At 41.2% G+C, this 26394-nt stretch overlaps 2 protein-coding genes across 10 annotated transcripts in view; one reads left to right on the top strand and one right to left on the bottom strand.

Annotated features, from left to right (window-relative positions):
* The window catches only part of GPR155 (G protein-coupled receptor 155), a 59850-nt gene extending 40508 nt beyond the window's left edge, over positions 1-19342 (top strand). For 2 of the 5 annotated variants that reach the window (XM_084813170.1, XM_084813181.1), the window contains exon 16: positions 2228-4250. In XM_084813170.1, coding sequence (XP_084669296.1) covers positions 2228-2450 — 223 coding nt within the window. In that variant the 3' untranslated portion in view covers positions 2451-4250. Of the gene's footprint in view, positions 1-346; positions 4251-19291 lie in introns of those variants that run through there. The other 3 variants (XM_084813198.1, XM_084813189.1, XM_084813208.1) reach the window with 3 other exon arrangements.
* Positions 293-26394, bottom strand: SCRN3 (secernin 3). Of its 5 annotated transcripts, none has more exons than XM_084813349.1 (8): positions 26170-26394; positions 23957-24128; positions 22405-22586; positions 20968-21167; positions 18988-19200; positions 14187-14349; positions 9491-9671; positions 293-7748 (listed from the first exon to the last, which is right to left on the bottom strand). In XM_084813349.1, exons 2-8 carry the CDS (start codon positions 24125-24127, stop codon positions 7593-7595), a joined length of 1266 nt encoding a protein of 421 aa, XP_084669475.1. In that variant the 5' UTR covers position 24128; positions 26170-26394; the 3' UTR covers positions 293-7592. The 5 variants fall into 5 exon arrangements, with proteins under 5 accessions (XP_084669475.1, XP_084669469.1, XP_084669490.1 ...); XM_084813343.1 differs by having other exon boundaries at positions 26215-26394; XM_084813364.1 differs by having other exon boundaries at positions 14187-14371; positions 19136-19200; positions 26215-26394.

Raw genomic sequence — 26394 nt, 5'->3', positions numbered from 1 at the left:
CTAAATGATCATTCTGTGACATAATATTTTCAGGCCCCAAGTTCAGGATTATGTGTATTCCAATGCTTCCTTTTCTGATATAAGGGAGGAGGGAATAATTAATTCTTAAATTTGTAAGCTGAATTGCACAATTTAGAACAATTTTTGGATTTTCAGATTTCTTAAAGAGCAACTTTTTTAAAACAATGCACAGCAGAATGGTTTAAATTCTGAAATTAAATGCTATTTTTTGTTTTGAATATGCACATTATAATAGCTCACATATTTCCACACTTTAATAAAATGTATGCCTTCTCTTGACCCACTTCTCATCTGTTTGTTCTTCTCATGTTCTTTTTCTTCTCAGTTGAATGCCCTGCATCAGAACTCTTCTATTTGTTGTTCCAGCATTTTGTTTTGTGGGTCTTGCTTTGCTTCATTAGTCCAAATTAACTTTTGCTCAATTTCATTAAAATGCTGAGAAGCTTTTTGACTGTTTGCTGTCTTGTGTAGTCCACCTTGACTTGTCCTAATTCTAGAACCTTAACATTTGCTTTCAACAAGAAAGAGTTTAGATAAACAGAAACCCTCACTACCACAGGTAAACTTCGGAATGATACTTGTGCTGCCATATGTCTACAGGCTTTGTGTCACCATATCATTGGAAATCAAGCTGAATTGTTTTTCCAAATATTATTCTCAGTATCTTGCATATTAATGAAAAATGTAGACAAATAAGCAAGTTTAATTACTGTTCTTACAGTGATATGGAATTCTCAATTTATACTTAAAGAATTGCATAATTGCATTAAAAGGCAGCTTAGGGTGCAATCCTGTGCATGTTTAGACAGAAAGAAAAGCCCTACACTCCTAGCATGCCCCAGCCAGCATGGCTGGCTGGGGGATGCTGGGAATTATAGGACTTTTTTCTGTCTAAACATGCATAGAATTGTGCCCTAAGTCTATTACTCTTGGCACATGGTATTTAGTGTGGAGGCCCCATGTAGATGTTGCTAAAAATACCATGGGTGCACTTCACATGGTGAGTGTAATGTTTAAAAGTGCCTTATTATAATCATTGCCCCAATCATAGAATCATAGGGTTGGAAGGGGCCTATCATGTGTGGCATCAGCATGGCCCTGGCAAAGATAGGCAGCGCTGGCATGCAGAAATCTGTGCCAGCATGTATGCTAGGGAGCTTTTCAATGTACTCCTGCTGCATGGAGGTCTGCAACAGGGAAGAGCTGCTTTGACACAGGATTTGAAGGGTTTACACCTGGTTCTCAATTGACAGAGAAAACGTCTCTCGAAGTTGTTGTGGTAGTGAATGTTTCAGATGCATAATCTGAACATAATTGCAGCTTCTGTAGTGACGGGAGGCGGGCTCAGTGAAATTGGTTTCAGGTGGTGCATGCTCACGATTCCCACATTACAATTAGTTATCCCTTAATACGCTCTTTAGTACTTGGAGGCCTAGTTTTCCTAAAGAGCAGATGAGGTGATAAAACTGTCCCTGAATTGTTCCATTTCAGACTGAAAATGGGGGACTGCATGTGTGAACCATTTATTTATTTCCTCCACTAAAAGCAAACCCTTGAACGTATAAAGCTAGCATAATACATAGGATCTTTCCATGTGCAAGGAACATGTTTTTAATGTGTAGTCCTCTTCAGACCTTCAGCCAAGAACAGGGTTACTACCACCTTTGCTGTATTTGTGTGAGGTAGGCCGTAATCAGGCTGACTGCAGAGAAGTGGTAGACTGGACTTTTCTCACTTTCAGTGCATGTTTGTGTGTGGAGTGGAGATCTTTATTCCTGTGATTTTAAATGCTGAATCAACACTTCAAGCTATACTGTAGTCTTCCACAACCTGGTGCTTTCCACATGGGTTGGGCTACAATGTCCATAATCTCCAACCAGCATGGCCATTTGTTATCTAGATGGCACCCAGTTGGGAATGGCTGATACTAATACTAATCCACGCAAGAGTGTGATTGTGTACATGTCCTAGCTCTAATAGACCTATGCATGCATTTTGATTGTGATTTATGAAGAACGGTAATACAGATTTGCCACACAAAAAATCTTTACTATACACATGGCTAATCGGTCCTCTTTTAACCTACTTTTAACTGTCATGCTGTCTTTCCTTGTTTTCCCCCTATTTTTTCCTTGTCTTCGCCCATCAAGCAGTGGTGGTACGAGATTTACAGACCATATGGGTGAATCCTTCCTTTGACATACAGGTGTGGCACCAAGACTGTAACGGGGGTCTTCTTTGGCTGTGACCTGGTGAACTGGCTCATTGAAGTTGGCCTTGCCTTAGACCGTGGGGAAGCTGTGGTGTATGGAGACAGACTGATGAAAGGAGGCATCATCCAGCATATAGCCAATGAATTTCAGTTTCGGGATGAGCAGTTGTACTATCGTTTTATACCTAGGAGATTTACAAGAGAGCCAAGAAGATGAGGACTTAGAAGAAGGCCTAAGAGAAAGCCTAAAAGAGTTTGCCCAAACTCTCTGCTGACACCGAAATGCACATTCTTTTATGTCCTCTCAATTATAACATGGTTCTGTTTTGTCTCCTCCCCAAAGAGAATGATGCCTTGCATTTAGAATGCTAATATGAGGTGCTTCAGGGAATTATTTTAAGTCATGGAAATTCAGAAGTGTAGTACGTTCAGTACTCAGTTTTGTTTTTTGAAATAACAGTAGTTTTAATATATAGTTTTCTTTTCTTGCGAGTGTAAACAGTGCTGTGGATAAACCAGGTCTTGAAGAAACTGGTTAATTCTGGTTTTGTATCACATGATGCACTGGTTAAAAAACCAGCCATTAAAATATGTTTTGGCTTGTGCCGTCTTTTCTTCCTTTTTTTGAAGATGAAATCCTCTATTTATACTGACATAATGACTGTGAAGACTGATGTGGTGTCCAAGGATTAGAACAAATAAGCAGATGATTTTTTTTCCTGCTGATAGTTCTGGTTCTTTTGTGAATTAGCCAGTCCTTCTAAAGAAGAAAAATGTAGCCTGCAATCCTGTGTACCCTCAGGATGCCTGGATTTCAGTGAAGTTAGTGGGATTTAAAACAATCTAATCCTATGCAGGACTTGTTGCCTAAGTATGGTATGTTTTCCAGAGTTTTTCCCTTGCTCTGAGATGAGTGGTAGGCATATAGATAGCTACTGAAAATTGAGCCATTCATTTTCACAAACCTCAAAGCACTATACAGTTCCTGACTGTTGTTTGTTGATATCTCTGAGGTTGTGCTTACTTTGCACCTCTTAACTAGACCAAAAGCCTATTAAAAACAAATGCCAAATACTTTAATTAAATTTGAGTAGTACTTCAATATGCAGCTTAAAGAACTACAATTGCTATTTTGTTAGACAACCTTGCAGTACAGATTTGAAAAACAGGATTCTTCAGAGGCTCCTTAATGGATAAAATTTAATTAAATGCCAATAACCCCTCACCCATTATAATGTCTGTATTTTTATGTTTGTGTTTTGTTGTCTACATAAAGGAACACTGTGTTGTAAAGAATGTCTTTTTTCTTTTTACTCTTAAGCTAATATTGTGGTTAATAACAGTAGCGAATGGTCATTTTGTTGACCTTTTTAAAAGGCAAGGAGAGTATTAAACACTTCCCATAGGTTATTAATCACCAATATTATTAGAAGGAACAATTTGTCATAAGACTTCGTTTCTTCATCTGTCATGAGATCTCTTTGTTACCTTCATCTAACCCTCTATTTATTGTCAGAGTGGTGGTGAGAGTATTTTATTTTTATACCTCCATACCTCTATGGATGATATTTGAAAGACAGGCTTCTTGAACTTGTGGCTGTTATACCTCAGTAGGAGTTAGCCCTAACAGCCTGAAGTATAATCAACACTTCAGTAACCACAATTGCATGTACTGCAGCATGCGTGAGAATTGCAACAAGATAAACCACTTCCTTTTGCTGTCAAACATGTAATCTGTGCTATGTTAATGGCACACATGAACTGACATACTGACAATGTTTCTTCTATAGTGTATAGAAACAAGCCTACCTTCCTCAATGAAGAAAACTGGGTTTTATATACAGTGTGGTTTTAATCTGATCTGCAGTAGAAATGGAAGGAATGCTGCCATTGGATTTCTAATTCAATCATGGTTTTTGTCTAATTTGGGAAGAATTATGGAGAAATGTGTTTTGGAAGTAGTTGGTATTTCTGCATTCTTGGTGTTCCGGTTTCTCAATAAATACAGATGTTCTGACTTGTAGTTCTGAATATTCCTTTTTAGAGTTGAAGAAAAAAGTTACTGCCTGTAGCACTAAATCCAACATAATTATGTGTAATGGTACTTGACATAGGAGACATTCTTTTGCTGTGAAAAAATTGTGCAGACTTTTTTCTCTATTACAGCCCCCTGAAGAAGCCCTAAAAATAAGAAAAAGGCCGAAACATGTTGGGCTTCCTTGTAATATTTATTTTTGCATCCTGAGAACCCATTTCTCTTCTTTGTGATCTACTTTGGATACACACCTCCTTCTATTTCCTTATTACTAGGGGTAGATGATACTACAGGGGTGCAGAACCTCCGTTTGGGAGGGGGAGCAAATCAGGCCTTCAGGGGTTCCGAAGCTGGCCCCATCCTCTTTTCTCCAGTCTCTGCTTGTTTGGTGGTTTCCTGGCTTTTGTGATATGTCCCCCAACACCACCACCACCACCACCACCACGCGCACACATTCTCAAAGGGTGAAATGCCTCTCCTGAGTTCAATCAGACTTACATGTAAGTGTGTATAGGATTGCAACCTCAGATAGCTTCTTGCTAGATTTAGGTTTTCAACTAGATGATGGTGCAGTGAAGTTCCGTACCTGGGTAGCAGCCAGAAACAGCATGCGTAACCCCCTGGCTAACTAATCAATATGTATTCATAATTAAATTTTAGCACCACAAATCAAACTTCTAGAAATCTATACTTTTTTATATTTTAATTCATGTATATATTTATAATTGTCAGCGTGATACAGGCAAAATTAAGTGGTTTTAAGTCCTATTGATTTTGGTGGGAGAAAGCTAACCACATGCTCAACTTGTTGAAATCAATGTAACTTCAGCACTCATAACATTTGGCAGGTTTGTGCTCCTCTTTATTAATTAGTGCACCTGTCTCTCCACAGAGGTTTGCAGTTGATTTTTTTGGTATCTGAGATATTGGTGTTGGATAACCATTTTTTGTTTGTTTATCAGTTTACCATCAAATTTCGTACATATAAGCTACAGGAGTTGTGTAATTTTTCACTCAGTTTCATGCTGTAAACTTTTTAATTTGTGGAAGTTTTCTCCCATCATACTCTGAAGAACAACCAAAGAAATAGTAAAACCACAAGACAACAGGGTACTCATACAAGTGAAGTCATAGAAAAAAAATCCTCTACAATGTTAACAGAATCTTAAGTTGTTTCCACCAAAGTAACTAAAAGGAATTTCATGATTTTTTTTAGTTCATGACATCCTACTATTTTTCCTAACCCATGCTTTAACACATTGTTAAGAATACATAACGGCACTTAAGGGCTAGCTGTAGTCAAATATACACTTAGGTGACAGTGCACCAAAAGTTACTTCAGCAAAGATCCATTAAAAACAATGGAACTCTAGTCATCACTAAATCTTATTCCATTGCTTTCAATGGGATTTCTGTGTAACTAACTTTTGCTAGATTGTAGCATCAGTAGTATGCCACTTTCTACATGGTTACACAAACATTGTTTGTATACAAACTTGCTCCTGACCAGCAAGTCTTTGCTAAAAAAAAAAAAAAAGCAAACAAAAAAAGTTGGGTATCATGATAAGCCACGGTTCTGGAGAAGAAGCCAGAATCATAAGCCGTTTGTTGAAGGCTTATGACCATGGCTTGTTGGGGGAGAGACAAGGCAGAATTTCCAGTTCGTATGTCACAATAAACCACAAATGGAGAGGTCAGCAGGAGTGGCTACCAAACCACAACAAGAGCCAAGCAGGATCTATTGGGCAGTGTGCACCAGCACATTTGCTCAATCCTGATAAGCCAGGATTCTCTGGAAACCTGGCTTATCATAATGCCTGAACCAGGCCTGTCTGTCTCCTTTAGACTTCTATGGAGAAACTAGATTTTATGCAACTTCAATCTCAGAAATATATGGACTGCAATATAAAGGGTATTGTCATATTTAAGTTCAAACCCTTAATATAAGAACCATACTACCTATACTGGGAGCAAGATATTTTTCACAGTACATCAAATTCTACCTCCAATAACACCTTCCCCAGAGTTGTACAGCAAAAAAAAATAAATACTATGACCGCTCCTTCATACACTATTCTTTAAAAACACTCAGATCATAAGTGCTATGGTGCAACTCGGAAGGTTTTTATACGGTTCACTCTTATTATCCATTGTAATTTCACAGTGCATGTATTTTTATAAGTCTGAAATACTGTTTGTAAAACTAGTTCTCTGGCACTTTATAGTTCACTTGAATTCACTTCCTCTACTACACATTTTAGCTAACAAAATGACTTGTAAACTGTTAGTGTAGAATTTGATCCATTTGCACTCAGTGTACACTTGTCACGTGAATTCTATTATACTTTAATTTTATTTTTTGTGTTCTGTGCTGCTAAATTTTTAGTCAGTGATATTACTTTGTCCACGCTTATGTTTATTAGATACTCACTATGTTTACTTCTTGTCCATGTGTACATAAAACTTGGGATGAAGTACTCACAGAAAATAGAGTGAAACTCTCCATCACTGGCAATGCAATCTAGGTATGTCTACTCAGAAGTAAGTCCTATTGAATTCAGTGAGGCTTACTTCCAAGTAAGTGTGTAAAGAATTGCATCCTAAAGGACAATATTAGCTGGTGGTTGGCCTAAAGCAGGGTTTAAAGCAACTTGTTAAGACTGAAGGTCCCATCATCCCTCACCATTGGTTATGCTGGCTAAAACTGATGGAAGTTGTAGGCCAAAATATTTAGAGAACCCCCCCCCCCCTTCCTGGCAACATTTTTGGGTTGGTGGCCACATTTGGAATTTCGAGGATGTTGTGGGAGGCATCACAAAATGGCTACCATTGGGGGGATTGCCCATTCATAAAATGGTTGGCATTGTGGGCATGGGCAGTTACAAAAGAATCCTTTTCCAGAAGGCAAACTGGTGAGATGAAAAGAAGATAACTTGCCCAAGAACCTAAGCACAAGGTACAGATGGGTTCTGAGCGCCAAAACACAAAACTATAAAGATGATTCTGGAAGGCAGCACTTCATTCTGCAGGATGCCAGCCTCCCAGTTAAAATAATTACGAAATCTTAAATTAAAAACGAGGGGGGGACCTGTATGCTCATGGACACCATGTTGGAAACCGGAGTTCTAGAGGGCTGCAAGTTGCCCACCCCTAAAGTGATACTCATAATTAGCAGTTACATTCCACAAGCTTAATGTCAAGGTCTCCTACCTTTCCAGTCTGATTACACACAGTAAATGCAACTTGGCCAGAACCTGCAATGGGCAAAGAACAAAAGTGCTGGAAGTAAATGACTGAGGATGCTAAATAACTGCAGATATTTTCTTAGGCATATGCATGGATTTCATCTTCTATGCAGTTTGAGAAGAGATTAACGGCTTGATCAACATTAAGGCATCCATTCTGTAGAATAAGCTCCATCTCATTAATCTTCTCCTTCTCCAACTTTCGGATCCGTTCCATTATCATTTCACCCTTTTCCTGTATATATACAAATGCACAAAATAAAACAAGAAAGGTAATACTTGAGCATAACCAGAACACTTCTAAACATTTTATCTTTCCAGTTTTAAGAGGTTCATATCACAGTACACCCATCTCTGGTGCTAGGATTCCACATAGCTAGAGATCTCCCCCAAAAAAGGGTCCAGTGTAGTCCCTAAAACTGAGGGCTCCAGCAAGCCTGAGAAGCAGCTTGGCTGACTGGGACTTAGAGAAGACACCTTTCCCACTATGTTATATATGGTGTTAAGGGCTTAGGTTGAGAGCTGGCAGCAACCCTTGAACCAAATATTTTGATTGCTATATAGCAGGGAGGAGGGAGTACACATCCCCCCACAATGTGTTCCTTTCAAGATGGCACAATAAAGCTGCTAGTCGATTCCTTCCCTGCCCAAATAAAGTCGATTCCTTCCCTGTCTCTCCTCCAGGTTGTGTTTTTAACCAACACTTTTAACATTCCATGGCTCAATTGCCCTCAAGGATTTAATCATAAGACTCACAGCCTGAATGACTTCTAGTTCCTATAGACCTTTAAACCCCACTTCCAACCTTCAATGAAGCAATATACTGTATTGCAGAGCTGTTGTGAGCCATTCTCTTCCAGACACACACACACACACCCAACAATATGGTAATAGTGGACTCTATTGGCATTATCGGTGATTTTTTAAATGCCTAAAGCAAAAAAAAAAATCACACAAAATGAGGGGAGAGATGATTAGTCACAGCTATACTAAATTCCTGGATCCCCCATTGTTTTCTATGGGTAGTTCTCATGCTGGAAAAGATAAAAATGGTGTTCAGTGTAAACTCAGAAGCTCCCCCTCTCCAGACAAGAAGATGCATTAATCTAGTACAGGGTTGGGGAACATATGGCACACCAGATGTTGGTAAACTGCAACCCTCGTCATCCATCACTATTATCTCTGCTGGGTAGGGCTGATGGGAATTGCAGTCCAACAACATCTGGAGGGTCACACATTCTCCATCCAGATTTATACAAACCACAACCTTAGTTTTGGGTCACCCTGTTTTAATGCCAAACATATGGGGGCACTTGACGGCCTGTGTTTGCTTTGTAGGGGCAAATCCATGGGCATGAGTGCTTAATCTTCCCCATGCACCTGCCAAGTCCCCTCTACTTATTCCCCCAGCCAACTGTATGTGACTGTGTATATAACACACAAATATATAGGTTATCTTGCATTAGCAGAGTGAAATGAATGACGCTGCAAAATATAGTGCTGGTTGTAGGGATCGGGAGGAAAGATCAGTGCCAACTCTCCCTCAGTGTCTCCCACCATGTCCTTTTCTGCATGCTTGGCATGTAATGCCCATGTAAAAACCTAGATATTGATGTACTATTGATTGAATGGCACTATGTTTAATGTGAAGCCATGTGACTATTACTAGGAGCATTTACCATGTAAAAGCACACTTTGAAGAGGTTCTTGGGAATTAATTGGCTTTGCCTGAGCCTAGTAAATAAACTAGAGTAGCGTGTACATATCTCCACTTGACCTTTCAAGAAATATGTTCAATCCTGTGACTGAAATATTATATGCCATGGCAGTCTCGCCTCATCCACAAGTGTTAAGTGATACATAATGTTAAATGACATCAACATTATTCAAGTAGAGCAACTTACATATCCTTATCTTGAACTTTATTTTCAAGTCAATGCACTTGGTGCTATACAGATCTAACTTAAATCAACACACCTTGGAGGATTCCATCATGACAGCTGCACTTTCATGTTTTCTGTAGAGTTCATGTCTTCTATCTGGCTTAGTCTGAAATCGTGGTTGCTTTTTAACTGGATCCTCAGGGCCAAACACTGGGGAACTGGTTTTTACCAGCTGGGTAATATTTGGCACAAAAATGAAAGGTTTAAAGACAGACCTACAGAGTAAAATGAAACATCAAATAAAATGAACGTTAGCAAATATGCACACCAGATGTTTCTTTCCCCTGCTTTCCTTAAGTTTAATGTACTTCCTAGCTCACCAATATTACAATATCTTATATATTTATTCAACATAAATCCCATGGTAGACTAACTTCTCAGGTCAGTTGTCTTAAATCAGATATACTCAGCAGTATGGTCTATTAAAATCAGGGAGGACAACTATTAGAGCCATAAGCTATGCCGTGCCACCCAAGACGGACAGGTCATGGCAGAGAGTTCTGACAAAATGTGGTCCACTGGAGAAGGAAATGGCAACCCACTCCAGTATTCTTGCCAAGAAAGCCCCATGGAACATATCACAAGGCTAAAAGATATGACGCCGGAAGATGAGCCCCTCAGGTCGGAAGGTGTCCAATATACTACTGGGGAAGAGCAGAGGGAATGTCCAAGTAGCGCCAGAAAGAGTGAAGTGGCTGGGCCAAAGCCGAAAGGACACTCAGCTGTGGATGTGTCGTGGTGAAAAGAAAATCCGATGCTGTAAAGAACAATATTGTTTAGGAACCTGGAATGTCAGATCAATGAATCAAGGTAAGCTGGAGGTGGTCAAACATGAGATGGCAAGCTTGAACATCAACATCTTGGGAATCAGCGAACTAAAACAGACAACCATGGGCGAATTTAATTCAGGTGACCATCATATCTACTACTGTGGGCAAGAATCCCTTAGAAGAAATGGAGTAGCACTCATAGTCAATAAAAGGGTGGGAAAAGCAGTACTGGGGTACAATCTCAAAAATGATAGAATGATCTCAGTACGAATCCAAGGCAAACCATTCAACATCACAGTAATTCAAGTCTATGCCCCAAGGATTGAGGCTGAAGAAGCTGAGGTTGATCGGTTCTATGAAGACCTACAACACCTTCTAGAACTAACACCAAAAAAAGATGTCCTTTTCATCATAGGGGATTGGAATACTAAAGTAGGAAGTCAAGAAATCACCGGGATAACAGGCAAGCATGGCCTTGGTGTACAAAATGAAGCAGGACAAGGGCTAATAAGAGTTTTGCCAACAGAACATGCTGATCATAGCAAACACTCTTTTCCAACAGCACAAGAGGCGACTCTACACATGGACATCACCAGATGGTCAATATCGAAATCAGATTGATTATGTCCTTTGCAGCCAAAGATGGAGAAGCTCTATACAGTCAGTAAAAACAAGACCTGGAGCTGACTGTGGCTCAGATCATGAGCTTCTTCTTGCAAAATTTCAGCTTAAATTGAAGAACGTAGGGAAAACCACTAAACCATACAGGTATGACCTCAATCATATCCCTTATGAATACACAGTGGAGGTGAGGAATAGATTTCAGGGATTAGACCTGATAGACAGAGTTCCTGAGGAACTATGGTCGGAGGTCCGTAACATTGTTCAGGAGGCAGCAACTCAATCCATCCCAAAGAAAAAGAAATGCAAGAACGCAAAGTGGCTGTCTGATGAGGCTTTACAAGTAGCTGAGGAAAGAAGGGAAGCGAAAAGCATGGGAGAAAGGGGAAGATATACCCAACTGAATGCAGATTTCCAGAGAATAGCAAGGAGAGACAAGAAGGCCTTCTGAAATGAACTATACAAAGAAATCAAAAACAATAGAATGGGAAAGACTAGAGATCTTTTCAAGAAAATCGGAGATATCAAGGGAACGTTTTGTGCAAAGACGGGCATGATAAAGGACAAAGAAGGCAGGGACCTCACAGAAGCAGATGAGATTAAGAAGAGGTGGAAAGAAGACACAGAAGAACTATACAGGAAAGATCTTAATGTCCCTGATAGCCATGACAGTATGGTCACTGAACTTGAGCCGGACATCCTAGACAGTGAAGTCAAGTGGGCCTTAGGAAGCATTGCTAACAACAAAGCTAGCGGAGATTACAGTATTCCAGCTGAGCTATTTAAAATCCTAAAAGATGAGGCTGTTAAAGTGCTGTACTCAATATGCCAACAAATTTGGAACACTCAACAATGGCCGCAAGACTGGAAAAGGTCAGTTTACATCCCAATTCCAAAGAAGGGCAATGCCAAAGAGTGTTCAAACTACCGCACAATTGCGCTCATTTCACATGCCAGCAAGGTGATGCTCAAAATCCTACAAGCTAGGCTTCAGCAGTATGTGAACTGAGAACTACTGGAAGTACAAGCTGGGTTTCGAAGAGGCAGAGGAACTAGAGATCAAATCGCCAACATTCGTTGGATCATGGAGAAAGCAAGAGAATTCCAGAAAAACGTCTATTTCTGCTTCATTGACTACGCTAAAGCCTTTGATTGTGTGGATCACAACAAACTGTGGCAAATTCTTCAAGAGATGGGAGTACCAGACCACCTTACCTGTCTCCTGAGAAATCTGTACGAGGGTCAAGAAGCAACAGTAAGAACCGGACATGGAACAACCGATTGGTTCAAAACTGGGAAAGGAGTACGACAAGGCTGCATATTGTCGGCCTGCTTATTTAACTTATATGCAGAGTACATCATGAGAAACGCCGGGTTGGATGAATCACAGGTCAGAATTAAGATTGCCAGGAGAATTATCAACAACCTCACATACGCAGATGATACCACCCTAATGGCAGAAAGCGAAGAGGATCTCAAGAGCCTCTTGTTGAGGGTGAAAGTGGAGAGTGCAAAAGCTAGTTTGAAACTCAACATTAAAAAAACGAAGATCATGGCATCTGGCCCCATCACTTCCTGGCATATAGAAGGGGAAGAAATGGAAGCAGTGACAGATTTTATTTTCTTGGGCTCCAAGATCACCGCAGACGGTGACTGTAGTCATGAAATTAAAAGACGCTTGCTCCTTGGGAGGAAAGCTATGGCAAACCTAGACAGCACAGTAAGAAGCAGAGACATCACCTTGCCGACAAAGGTCCGTCTAATCAAAGCTATGGTTTTCCCAGTAGCCATGTATGGCTGTGACAGCTGGACTATAAGGAAGGCTGTGTCGAAGAATTGATGCTTTTGAACTGTGGTGCTGCAGAAGACTCTTATGAGTCCCCTGGACTGCAAAGAGGTCAAATCAGTCAATCCTAAAGGAAATCAACCCTGAGTGCTCATTGTAAGGACAGATACTGAAGCTGAAGCTCAAATATTTTGGCCACCTAATGCGAAGAGAAAAGTCACTGGAAAAGACCCTGATGCTGGGAAAGATTGAAGGCAAAAGGAGAAGGGGATGGCAGAGGATGAGATGGCTAGATAGCACCACCGATGCAATGAATATGAACTTGAGCACACTCCGGGAGAGAGCGGAGGACAGGAAGGCCTGGCATGCTATGGTCCATGGGGTCACGAAGAGTCGGACATGACTTAACGACTGAACAACAACAAAAGTTCTTGAACAAAAAAGACAGATGTGCATCAGATGTGATTTCCAGCATGTTTTACGGAAATCCTTTACGAAGGGAAATGTTTGAGGCCCTTCTTACTGGCCTACCTTTGAAGGCAGTTAGGCGGGCAGGTAAATGAGAGAGAGTCTTTTCTGCAGTGACCCCACGCATCTGGAATGGGTTGCCATTGGGGGTCCATCAAGGCTCCCTCACTACAAGCATTTAGGAAGGTCCTGAAGACTTAGGGTACAATCTTGTGCATGTTTAGACAGAAAAAAGCACTACAACATCCAGATACCCAGCCAGAATGGCTGGCTGGGAAATTCTGGATGTTGTAGGACGTTTTTCTGCTTAACCATACACAGGGCCTTCCCCTGGTTACGTTTTATTGAACTGTTCTGGTTTGTAGCTGCAACCATGTTGTAGATTTTAGTACTGCCTAGGCCAGATGTTTTATTGCTGGTGTTTGCTGTTTGTATGAATGTTTGCTGTTTTATCATTGTATAGGTTTTTATTATATGAGATTTTATTATTGCAAGTGGCCTTTGGAGGACCCCTGCCCTGAAAGATGGCCTAGAAATATTTTAAATAAAATATAATAATGTTTCTTGATAAAAACTGTTGAAGCATTAAACATGTCCCTTGATACATAGTTTCTGCAGAATGCATTGGGAAACATGGGCTAGATCTACATATGCATTTGCAGAAAGTTATGGCAGCAGCACAGCTCTGCAAATATATTGCACAAGCAATATGCACATGGTATGTTGCAGAAGAGGCTGACACTTGTGGAACCCAGTACACTGGATCAGGACCCTAGTGTTAGCAAGATGACATCACGCAATGGAAAAATAATGGTTGTGCTTGCACAACATGCCTTCCACTTGCATAGGATGGAATCTGGATCCCAGCCAATATCTAATGTGCAGCGGTGTTTTTTGTCCTTAGATTTTTCTTTGGTTGTTACAGATCCTCTCCAGTTGTGTGAGAAAGTAAGTTCCTCTATTATGGTGTATCTTTGGACTTCCATGAAGTGTTGGGGCCTTTTAGTTCAAATTGCTTAAATAAGTAAGTTGCACAAAGAAAGGGTATGTTAGGAGTTCATTTTGATGACAATTTTTTGTCTCACCTGTCAGGGTCTGGAGTTCCAGTAAAGAAATGAATGCAAGGGAGGCTAGCCTCCTGAGGGAGTATGGAAACCATGCTTCCAGTGGTCATAAAGCCTCCTTCCATATTAATGCCACTCTCCTTATCCCGAAGGATTGTCATCATTGTCTCAGCTCTAATACTGCCTACGTAAGACAAAACATTGGTCTTCATGCATAATTAATCATTCTTCACTAAACCATATAAATAACTAAAAACCATATAAATAGCACCCATTCAAAACTCATATGCATATTTGCTATAAGCCAAGCAACTATTAAGAAAATTGTAAGTGTTAAAGCAGGAGTGGCAGAAAGAAAGATAACTACACCATTATATTGCAAAACACGCACACCTTCCCATGGGTACTAAAAAGTAGAGTTCAAATATCAATAAAAAATAATCCAAACACATCCAGCATTTCTCAAGCGCCACAAAGTTGTCTTCAGGGAAATCTAGAGCTGTTACAGAGACAAATATTAGTCATAACTAACTTGTCCCTTGATTTCAGTGGGACTACTCAATGCACGATTAAGTCTGGATCCAACCCATAGTGTCTTTCTGTGTAAAAGCCCTTCTGGATGAGACAAAGGGTTCATCTGTCCAGCATCCCATTTCCAAAAGTGGCCATTCAGCTGCCTCTAGGAAGCCCACAAGTAGGGCATTAAGGAAAGAGCTCTCCTGTTGATTATTCTTCCCAGCAATAAGTATTGTAAGATATGCTGCCTCTGAACATGGAGGTTGATAGCAGAGCCAGCCATGCCATGCAACAGGGTGAAGCAACTTGCTTCATACAGCACCACAAGGGGTGGAGATGAAAGCAGGAATTGCTGTCTGAATGCTGCAGGCATTCTTTTTAAATATGGGCCCTAGCAGAGGGTGGGCACAGTGCCATTCGGTCTTTGCTTCAGGCAGAAAAATGTCTTGGGCCGCCACTGATTGATAGACCTATCCTCCATGAACTTGCCTAAATCTGTAAAAGCCACTGACCTAGGTGACATCACATCTTGTGGCAGTGAATGGGAGCTGTTAATTATGCGTTGTGTGAAGTACTTTCTTTCGTTAGCCCTAAATGTATTGCCAGTCAATGGGAATGAATAACTCAAAGTTCTAACATTGTATGAAAACCTTTATCCTTAATAACATTTTTCCTAAACTAAAAAAACATGCTTTAGCCTGTGCTCATAAGGAAGGTGCTCTAACTCCTTGATCATTTTCATTGTCCTTTTTTGTACATTCTATATAGGCTAGGAAATTATTTCTTCCTGCAACTTTTTAGAATTTTCTGAAAAACCACTTGTGGGTCTCATAACGCAGTGGATGGTTCTGGATTATTTTTGACTGATATTGTACATAAAACACTACTTTCTAGCATCTTTAGGTCAGTCAGTTTATGATAGAAGCAAAAATAAAATAAAACAGCGAGCTTTCAACGTCTGGCCTACTGGTCTCCATATTTCAATCCCACCTAAATAAAAGGGATTGCAGACAAAAGGGAAGAGAGCTGCACTAAATTCATTGTGGACTACCACCCCACAAGGAGACAAGGTGGCCCTACAGGTAAAAGACATTGCCCACTACTCCTGAGGTGCCATAGATAAAGGGAAAGAACCATTATGATTGATAAGCAATATAGAATTATTGTTTAAAAAACAACAACACTAATTAAACTCCAATTATAATTAAAACTATGACCAAACAACTTTAACAAGTTGGGCACATATATTTTAAATAGGAAATCAGATCCAAGACATTTTTCAGACATAGTCCAAGCGATAAAGCGGGAAGTAATATTGAACAAAAATGCTGCTGTCCTCAGAGCACATTCCTTCCCTCCAGTTGTGTGTGGGGTGGGAGGGGGCTACCTCAGCACGGATACAGCATCCCACAAATCATCTCTCGGAAGTGGGGAGGAAAGAGATCTGCTTCTGCAATTCTCTGTCAGAATGATTGCTGTTACTCTCAAAACCGTGAAGTAGAAAAAAACTTTTATCTTTGGTTTATATCTGTACCGTAATGAAGTCTTCTCCAACCTGGTACCCTGTTGTAATACATTAAGGGATTTTGTTTTGGACCAACTCCCATTAGCCCCAGCAAACATAGTCAATGGACAGGAATGCTGGGAGTTGAAGTCAAAACATCTGGAGGGTTCCAGTTTGGGGAAGGCTGTTGTAATGCATTACAGGATTCTGTAGGGGTGACAGCAGCGATGAAGCCTCTTGCAATGGTTGGCTCAGCTGCTTGCCTGTCAGGGGAGAAGGCCAGTCAGAAGGGCTTCTGACTGTCATTGGTTCTGATTCTCAACAAGGGCAGGGCAGGCAAGAAGTTCTTATAGGGAAAAGGGGGTAGGATTAAGCAAGAACATAGGAAAGCAATGCTGGGAAACCAGGTGCTCCAGGAGAATGAAAGGAAGAACAGAAGGCAAGAAGGAGTCTAAGAGGGGAAAGAAACCTGGGAGAAAGAATGGGCAAAGAGGAGAGGTACACATGGATAAGAGATGCAGAGGTGAGGAAAGATCAAGTTTCCATATTGCCTTGAAATAACCAGTCAGATCTTTGGCTACAGGCCTGTCTAATCTGTAAGAATGCATCTCTCTTTTTTCATTACATAGAAATGCTCTGTTTCCCAATTCAGATTTTCAACATTCTTCCCCCCCTCCACTCCACCACAAATTTAGAAGACCCAGTGGCCATTTGAGAATAACAATCTCAATATTAAAAGCAAATTCCTCTGTGCCAATTTTAGAAGATTTCTTTTTAAGCAACTGTAAGTAAAACCTTTAGAGACTAGTGAGCTACAATAATGATTGCCCTCAAGATAAGTTAAGAAAAAAGAAGCAGCTTAAACTGCATCAGACTCATAACTTGAACACCTGGTGTGACTTAAAACCGGCTGAGGTAAGTACCTCAAAAATGGGGATTTAGTGTGAAGGCACTGATAGAACCTCAACAAGGCCATCATATTAGACAGGTATTAAAAATATTCAGTATTCAGAACCTACAATTCCCCAAATGAATATAGGATTTGCATGATCACAGGCGTATTATAGCTGTAAGTAATCCACTAGGAGGCACAGAATAACTGCTGCAACTGGGAGTGGTAGGGCTCAGCAGAATGAATATTGAAACAGAGGGGCGCAATTTTATTTGGGCTTACTTTTTTTTCAACGCATACGTGAATTTACATGCAATTTTTATATACATGTGGTAAGTGAACAATGCCAAGTTAATGGTTGATGTAAGAATCACAAGAGTTGGAAGTGTTCAAAAGATAATGCAGTACTCTTTAATAATCTGTACCATTACAACCTTCCTCTAAAGCCAGGCCCTTAAAGTGTGACGAGATGGGAAGTAGATAGGTGGAAGTATGACCTCCTTCCTGATTCACGTAGTTATTGAGCCGAAAAGCAGAATACAGAGCCTTACTGTAAATGAGCTTTTTGCACTTGTCTTTGTGGGTAGATAGCTGTAAATACTATTCTTATATGCTAATATCATTGCTGTAAAGAATCCACATATAAAGCCCTGGGATAATAAGCTTATCACAAACATCTTCTAGTGAGAGATAGAAAAGGAAGCAAAAAGAGGAAAGAAAAGTACTGACTAAGATAGATAATGTAAAAATAAAGTTAATAGGGGGTGATGGATATGATATTGCAGGTTGGACTTAAGGATGCATCCTAAGGCTGAAAAAAATATTAAATGGAACTAGTGCAGAGGAATGATAGTTGATTGTCAGATTCTTAAGTACATTTTGAAGTGGTATAGTCCTCTTACAGAGATTACACTACCTACATTTTGTATCAGAACTATGTCTCTGATGTTGCCTCCCACCCCCCACATGAAACTTGTACCACTTACAAATTTGGAGGGGAGGCTTAAAAATGACCTTCCATTCAAACATGTAAGCTCCATATTAGGGCCATTAGAGACACTTTCCTACATGAAGTGGCAGTGGTGGTACACCTCATATGTATGTAAGAATAAACCTTAGGAGATATTTAAGCTGGAATGATCAAGCTACTTACAATGAGCAGCCACACACAGTCATTTTTGTGTCTTTTAAGGTTTATTCCAAAATCTATACAGTTTGATGTTTGCAGCTAAAGTGCCTTTAGGATGACAGTGAACCTTGCTGAAAGCAGTACTATAATAAGGGTATAATCCTGTGGCCACTAGACACTGCCTAGAGGGCCATAGGATATTTCGATTTCTGGGATACAAGGTCAGAACCAAGACTCCAACCTCGGAGCCCAGAAACCGCGTTCCCCTCCCTCTTGTAACTGGTGTGGTTCTCTCCATGCTGGCTGTCTCCGTGCTCGGAATCGGAGCATGAAGATGGGGAAAAGGGGATGGTCCCAGGGGCAGGGAGGAGACTGCAGAAGCTGCATTATGCAGCTTCCTATGCACCATGCAGCCTCCCCCTCCCCCGCTCCAAAGCTCCCCAGCTAGACAGGCAAAATCGCCTGTCTAGCCAAAAATGCAGGGCGGCCAGAACATGGAGGCGAAGATTGCCTATGTGCTCCAGCTGCCCTGCATTGGATAGCCATCATCCTCCAAGTTTGGATAATGACTATCTCCATAGGATTGCGCCCTAATATATTCTCCTCTTCCTTCAAGTTAAAAAAAAGTTAATAGACCTAACGTTTTCAACCTATGTCTACCTAATAACTCATAAAATTAAATGTCCACATCCTCAATGGCTGTACTTCAGTATTACAAGGAAATGTTTAATCAATTATCTAAACAAACAAAGTGAAGTCCCTTATGATTTAACAAAGCTACCTGTATGCTTCTTCAGTAGTTTATAGCCTTCACAGAATCTACCTCTTGTAGTAGTCATTCTGGCAGTATTTACATATGAATATGTGGCAGCAAAATCAAATTCTTTTTTGCCATCCAACCACCCTTTGCTTGTAGCATAACTCCTTACTTCTGGATGCTCACGATCAATCTTGGTTGTTATTGATAGTTGATTGGAAATATTCCTTACTCCTTCTGTTAAAAAGTGTGAAAACAAGTCTTTTCAATGTATTTCTTAAAAGTTTTCTACACAAAATTGACCTTTTAAATAATTGTTTACATTTAGGCTCCTGAATTATAACAACAGATTTCGGGAAGCAAACTAACCGTCTACAAGGTGGGTTTATTTGTGACTGCTTTTCGTTCCCTGACATTTTTTATATCCTGACTTTCCTTTTTGGCATGCTTAAGGCAGCTAACAAAATCAGAACAATTACAACAAATACGTGCAAAATTATTATAAAACAAACCCTATCCACGAGCAGGGCTGACCGCTGGTTCTGTTCTGCAAGCAGCCAGGCCTACTTATTCTGTTGCACAAGTGGCAGCCACCATGTGTACAATGGAGATTTAGCGCTCCCAGGGGGAAGCCCCCAAACCAGTGGAAACTCATTTCTGGAATGGGGCAGGTCAGCAAGCTCCCTTATGCGAGCTCCACCAACCTGCCCTGTTCCAGAAACTACCATTTCTGCTTGTTTCATGTTGCCCCCGGAAAAGTTGAATCTCTGTTTAGCAAGTGATGGCTTCTGCTTGCAGAACGGAATCAGGGCTGGGGGTTAAAAAAGGAAAAAACATCCTCACCGGAATCGGTGGATGTTTTTTCCTGCCTGGGGTGGTGTGGAATTTTGGGTCAAAAACAGGAAGTGGGGAAGCTTAACCCACCCACCCTTAATCACCATGGTCCTGAGTTTTAATAAAAGTTTTAATAAAAGAGGTCCAATAAAAAATTTTGCGTAGCTCTCAGTAAAAGGAGCAGTACAGAAGAACATGGGTCACCAATTCGACCTCTCCAGAGTCAGAGAGGCACTTGTGTTCATGGTAAGGATTTTATGATATCTTCCCTCCAGAACTGCTGAGGGGAGGGCATTGAAGCATGCTAGTATAAAAGCTCTACGATGCTTCTGGACCAGAATCACAGACAGATAATTTGCTGGCTTATTTGGCTGGAATACTCTGTCAGTTAAAATGAGGTTCAAGGTTAGGCCTAGGTCATCTTGATGTTCAACATCTGCAGTACGTTGTTTGAGGTCACTTTGGCCTTCTCATGTCCCAGAGCAGTAAGGTAGCCCCAGGAGAGGCCAAATGTCTGGAGCTTTTGAGGCAGGGTTTGCTTCCAAACTGACTGAAAATCATCTTGTAGAATTAGCAGAGTGAAACCAGTTGGAATCGCAATAATATAGTTTGCCATGACATCCACATCAGCACATTATAGTTACTGTAAAACAGGGGTAGGCAACCTAGTGCCCTCCAGATGTTTTGGACCACAACACCCATCACCTCTGACTATTGGCAATGTTGACTGGGGCTGGTGGGAGTTGTAGTCCCAAACATCTGGAGGGCTTCAGCTTGCCTATCCCCCCAAACCAAAATTGTAGCAACCATAGTTTGCCCAGTATGACATTAGGTATTTCCTAGTTTAAAATAACTAAAGGAGGGAATCGGATCATGTGATAGGAGGAAGCCTGCAAGCCCTGACAGCCAAACAATGGTTTCCCATAACGTCTGAATCAGACCTTTATGTAAAGTAAAGCTACATTATTATTACTGTCCACCAGTTTAATCATTTTTGTTCTCTGCTGACAGAGAAGTGATGATTATAGAATTGGGCCTGCTTTCTATGATGCTGCACCAGTCGCACCACCTTTGTCAGCTTAAACATACATGATCAGGCAGCACAAGAAGATGGGTGCTTGCAAGTTATACATTCATAATTTACCAAATCAAATGGGTTATTACTCATACCTTCTACCTTCTCTGCAGCCCAATACTTTCCAGAGGTTTCCAGTATCCAAGCTTCCTTTCTGTCTGCTACCAGAAAACTATTGTGGTATGTAAATGCCATATGACTCTCCATACAGTTTCCACCTTGACCATATTTGTCCAGCAAGTCAACAATGACACTGACAGCTTTTTCTGCAGTATCGGCTCTTTCAAGTCCAAGCCTGAAATCAATTGAAGTGTTAACTTTCTGCAAGATCCTTTTCTTAATCTCCAAGAACGAAGTTGAATTTGAACATTATTGCAGTTGGGTACGTATTATTACGTATTGGGTACGTATTGGGTACGTATTGGGTACGTTGGGTACGTATTATTCTACCAACTGCACACAAATCTCATCCTGGATCAGGCTCATGACAGCTACTGCCACAAAGGGTGTTTTGAAGGAGAAAAACTATCTGCAAACCTATAGCACAGCATCCATGGAATTGTCACTATTCACCTCACATTGGTATGTGTTCCCCCCAAATAAAAGTTAGTACAGTAAGATGGATTGGAATCACTGAGGAAGACAGATGAGGAAATAGCTAAGCTCAGCGAAGAGTGCTTCTGCTGCAGCAAAGCAGCGGCATCTTCCGTACAACCACAGTTGGGCTGACTGGGTTGTCAGAAAGAAAACTAACAGACGCAGCTGACTAGCCTACTGGGCGATGGGTTGTTTGTGAAGGGAAAGCTATGTTTGAGATTTCTTTGCTCAAGAATTGACCTGAGCTAAACCTAGAGAGGAGAAAGGTCTTACCTTAAAATCTGCTGCACCAGCAAAAAGACAAACATAGGATCAAGGGGCTACATCTGGAGAGCAGTATCATAAAATAGAATGCTATGTTGGCACTCCAGATAGATGCCGACACATTGCAGCACCAAAAAAATTGCACGTGTGTGTGGTATTTTTAAACAAAAATTATTATTTCAAGATTTAATTTATTTAGTAAGACTGGTTCTGTTGATTATATAAGAGACAATTACAGTAATATCTTTACGATAAGTTAGTAGTTTGCAGTCTACATAGTACCTGGGGTAGATAAAAATAAACTATTCCAGAATTAGGTACATCTCTTTTCTCGCAAGACCATGACACCCAGCAGCCTGATCTATCCGAGGCCATATGCATGTATACATGTTCTCTCGCTTGATGACTACAATGTGTGTGGAAGAGCAACATTATGGCTAGTGAAAGATGCATCAAAGTTCAAATACCACTGCTAGATGTTTCCTTATAATCTCAAATGCAATATTTTTCAAAGGCAGCTGTTCACACATTTAGCCACAAATGATCAAGTGCTGAATAATACAGTGATGAGAGAATCGGGACTTCTGAAAACCAGCCCATCACCTCCCACTTTCTGCATGTTTGTATAATAACATCTCATCCAGGAAAATTAATGCAAATTGCCTGCAAACCTGACAAGATCCATGCCTAGGAGTGCTTCATCATCGCAGACTTCTTCTTTCCCCCACACTGCTTCATTCCCAATGCAAACTCCATGTTCATTGGCCCCCATTTCAGCACCCCACAGCCAGGATGGACGACTCAGGACAACTGCATATGTTTCTGGCACTTGTTCAATTTCTATATATGTACACTGCAATAAAGATGTTTCCAGAAAATGCATCAGAAGAATCTAAAAGCCACTTTCCAAATGCCATACAATAGGTTGGATCCAAAGTTAAGTGAGCAACTTCCCAACCCTTCCTCCCCACTGCAACGCTGTATCCCTTAAAATAGCTTTTAGGAGGGATGGGAGATCCTCTTGAACAAAATGGACTGTGGCATGGAGAGTGCGGGTGGTCAGGTGCAGACGGGAAAACTACCCCAAGGCCTCAGAGCTGAAGGCCCGAACACATTGCCTAAGGTTAGTGGGCAAATTATTAACTTATCTATTTTATTTACTAATTTATATCTTGCCTTTTAGAAAATTCTTACAAGGTGGCCTACAATCGTATATGAATTAAATAATTTATATACAAATATGGTTGCACCCATTCAACCATTCACTTTTGACCTTCAGGACAATGGCTTGCAGAGTCAAATAAGAAGACTATTCCCAGAATTCCTTGCAAGTGATCTGGAGTGTTTCCTTGGCTAAAGACTGTAAGTTGGGACAAGCAACAGCCCTGAGTGGAAGGGAGAAGGATTAGGCCCCAGCAACGCCCACTGCAATACGACATAATTCAATTATTATGTTGACATTCTATGTACTTAAATATACTATGTTATCTACTGTCAGCATTGGGGTAGGGTACAGGCGAAGGGCCCTGACATTCAGTTTTGCCCCGGGTTACCTCTCTGTTGCCCTGCTGGAGTGGGCAGAGGGAATCAGTGAAAATTAGGTTCCTTGAGATTCAACTCAAGATTTTTTATTGTGCCTGCTATTGTTTTTGAATGGAAGGGCCATGGTTCAATGGTAGAGCAAATGTTCTGTCTGCAAAGAGTTCCAGGATCAATCCCCTGTCTGACATCTCCAGATAGGGCTGGGAAAGATCCCTGTCTGAAATGCTGGAGAGCTGCTGCCAGTCAGTGTTGACAATACTGAGCTAGATGGACTTGTGATCTGACTCGGTATAAGACAGCTTCCTATGTTCCTAAGGAAGACCTTTATCATTCTGCACTTGAATGCACTTTATCATTCTGTCACTCATAATTGGCTTCAATGTCTGGCTTCTAGTTCCCATCAAGTTTTAATTGGTGCACTAGCATATGATTTTACCTTGGAAGAAAATATTTATTTCACTACTTCGCCCTTTAAGGTAGGGTTGGGGAACATGTGGCCCTCCAGATGTTGTTGGACATTAGCTCCCATCATCCCTGGTCATTGCCTAACTGGCTGTGGCTGATGGGAGTTGGAGTCCAACAACATCTGGTGCTCTGATGGTTCCTCATCCCTGCTTTAAAGTATACAGAGAAAACATCCTAATATGTGTTTTATTATCTTCCTAGAAATTTTGCTTTTACCTCAACTTTTTCTCCGGAATTATGAATTGCAGCAGGAAAGTACACAATCTCCTGGACTTCATCGGAGGGCCTATCTGAGTTTTTGCCAAAGATGATCCTGCTGCCAAGTGTGGCTGGAGGCAGAGCCACAAAAGTATCACAGGAGAAAGGTTCAGCGATCCTGTGAGCCATCCTGGAAAGTAATGTATTAAGAGAAATAGCTAGCATTCTGATGGTGATAAATAAATGATAAATAGTAGTCATAGTTTCCACTAAGGAGGTCATGAGTTTTATGAAATACACAATGGGGGTCTTTGTCAAGTAGGTATTGTGCCTAAAACAATCAAACTGTTTTATCCAATATTAGTCTTGTTTAGAGTAGACCCAGTGAAATGAATCAGACTTAATTTCAACTAAAGTTGGATTCAACCCAAAATGTCTATTATAAACAGACTAAGTGCACAATCCTGTGCATATCTGGACAGAAAAAAGGCCTATAACTCCCAGCATTCCCCAGCCAGCATAGAACATTTTTCTGTGTAAACATGCATAGGATTGTGCCATAAGGGCACAATCATGTTTAAATAGACAAAACTCCTACAACTTCCATGCTGGCTGGGAGAATGCTGGGAGTTGTAGGATATTTTTCCTGTCTAAATTTGCATAGGATTGTACCCTAAGAGTATAGAATTCATACACCAAGTAAGACAGCAGGTCCCCCATCCCTCTGAAGCAGATTTTGAGGGCACATAGAGGGCTGGACAGGATGATTTCCCCTCCCTGTTCTCCTGATGGAAGCCACTGTGTTGGCAGGAGGAGTTATTGGATACCACTTATTGGTGATAACACAATCATCATAAATTAGCATAGTAAAATTACATCTGAAGTGGGACAGCAAAACCTAGACCTGATTGAGCCCTAAACCAGTACAATCAAATTTACTGATAAATTCTAGATCAGCAGTTTCAGGATCTCTTTCAAGTTGTTTGTTGATGTTGGAAAACATTGACTTTTAGGTCAGTCTACCTTTTGGCCCCACTGTTTACAATGTTTTTCTCCCTGTCATCAGCTCAATAACATTTCATAGATCTAATAAAGTCTGCTCTAGTCCATGAACAGATATGCCAGAATAAATCTGATAGTCTTTAAAGTTCCACAAGACTGCTGCTTTTTCTCAGTATGCATAGGTTACCACAGATCTTCTAAGTCTGGCAAGCGTGAACATTAATAAGTTAACTGTCCCAGACAAAAATTGTTAAGTAGCTGAGTTGATCTGTTAGGAAAAAAAAAATCCAAAGCCACAGTACGGTAATGCTTTTATTAGAACTAAAATGGCACAATTTTGTGAGCACACTTCTGAGTTCTCCAGAACTATTCTTGTGGCTGGAAGTTAAGCAAAACAACTGTGGAGGGGGTGGGGGTGAAGAGAGAAGACAAGCATGAAGAAGTCTGTAAATGTTGAAAAATTCATAGATACATCCAGTGAATGCTGACAGTTAGATTTCCAGAGAGGCAGCCGCTTGTAGCAAGCGGAAAACAAAACAAAGAGTCTTTTGGCACTTGAAAGACTAACAAATGTATTACAGCATAAGCTTTCATAGAGTAGAGTCCACTTCATCCGATGCATGAAGTCTAATGGTAATGCTTTGTACATCTGATGACGTGGAATGGACTGTGGTGCATGGAAGCGAATTATGTAGCCTTCTCCAACGTGGTGTCCTCCAAATGTGTTGGACTATAACCCCCATCTTTCCCAGCCAGCATTGTAGTCCAACACGGTTGGAGGGTACCAGGTTATGGGAACGCTGGCCGTAATAAATTGGCCAGCTTTTAAGGCAGCCTTGCCCAAACTGGTTCCCCCCAGATGTATTGGACTACAGCTCCCAGTATTGCTGACGACTGGCCGTGCCTGCTGGGATTGATGGGAGTTGAACCTGGCATGACCAGGATAGGGAAGGCTGCTTTAAGACGCCACAACGAGCCTCTTTCTTCTAAGCGAGGCCGTGACAGCATTCACCAGTGACTGCGTATGTTGGATGAACTGGAAATTACACCAGTAAACACCCCGCAGCTCTTTCCCCTACGAAACTGAAGCGCTTGCAGGAGGGGAAGGAAAGAGAGGGAGACCAGGGCAACCTTCCCCAACCTGGTGCCCTCCAAGTGTTCCGTACTACAACTCCCATCACCACTGGCCATGCTGGCTGGGGGCTGAAGGGAGTTGCAGTCCAACACACCTGGAGCAGGGCACCAGATGGAGAAGGCTGGCCTAGGGCGCCTACCCGTCCCCTCGGCAGCGCCGCGGAGAGCTCTCGGGGCTGCCCACGCGAAGTCTCAGGGCCGTCGCGGGCCTGCGTCTGCTTCGGCCTGCTGCGCGCTGGGCCGGGCTTGGGCCTTGCTCGCCTCCGCGCGGTGAAACGGGCGCCCCGTTTGCGGCCGTCGCCGTCGCCGCCCCCGAGGTC

This window comes from Heloderma suspectum, chromosome 1, assembly GCF_057233095.1.
Source record: "Heloderma suspectum isolate Gila_16-S chromosome 1, 16-S_ref, whole genome shotgun sequence".
NCBI classification, from domain to species: Eukaryota; Metazoa; Chordata; class Lepidosauria; order Squamata; family Helodermatidae; genus Heloderma; species Heloderma suspectum.
The sequence above is the reverse complement of the archived record's forward strand: the minus strand, read 5'-3'. Positions and strand labels throughout refer to the sequence as shown.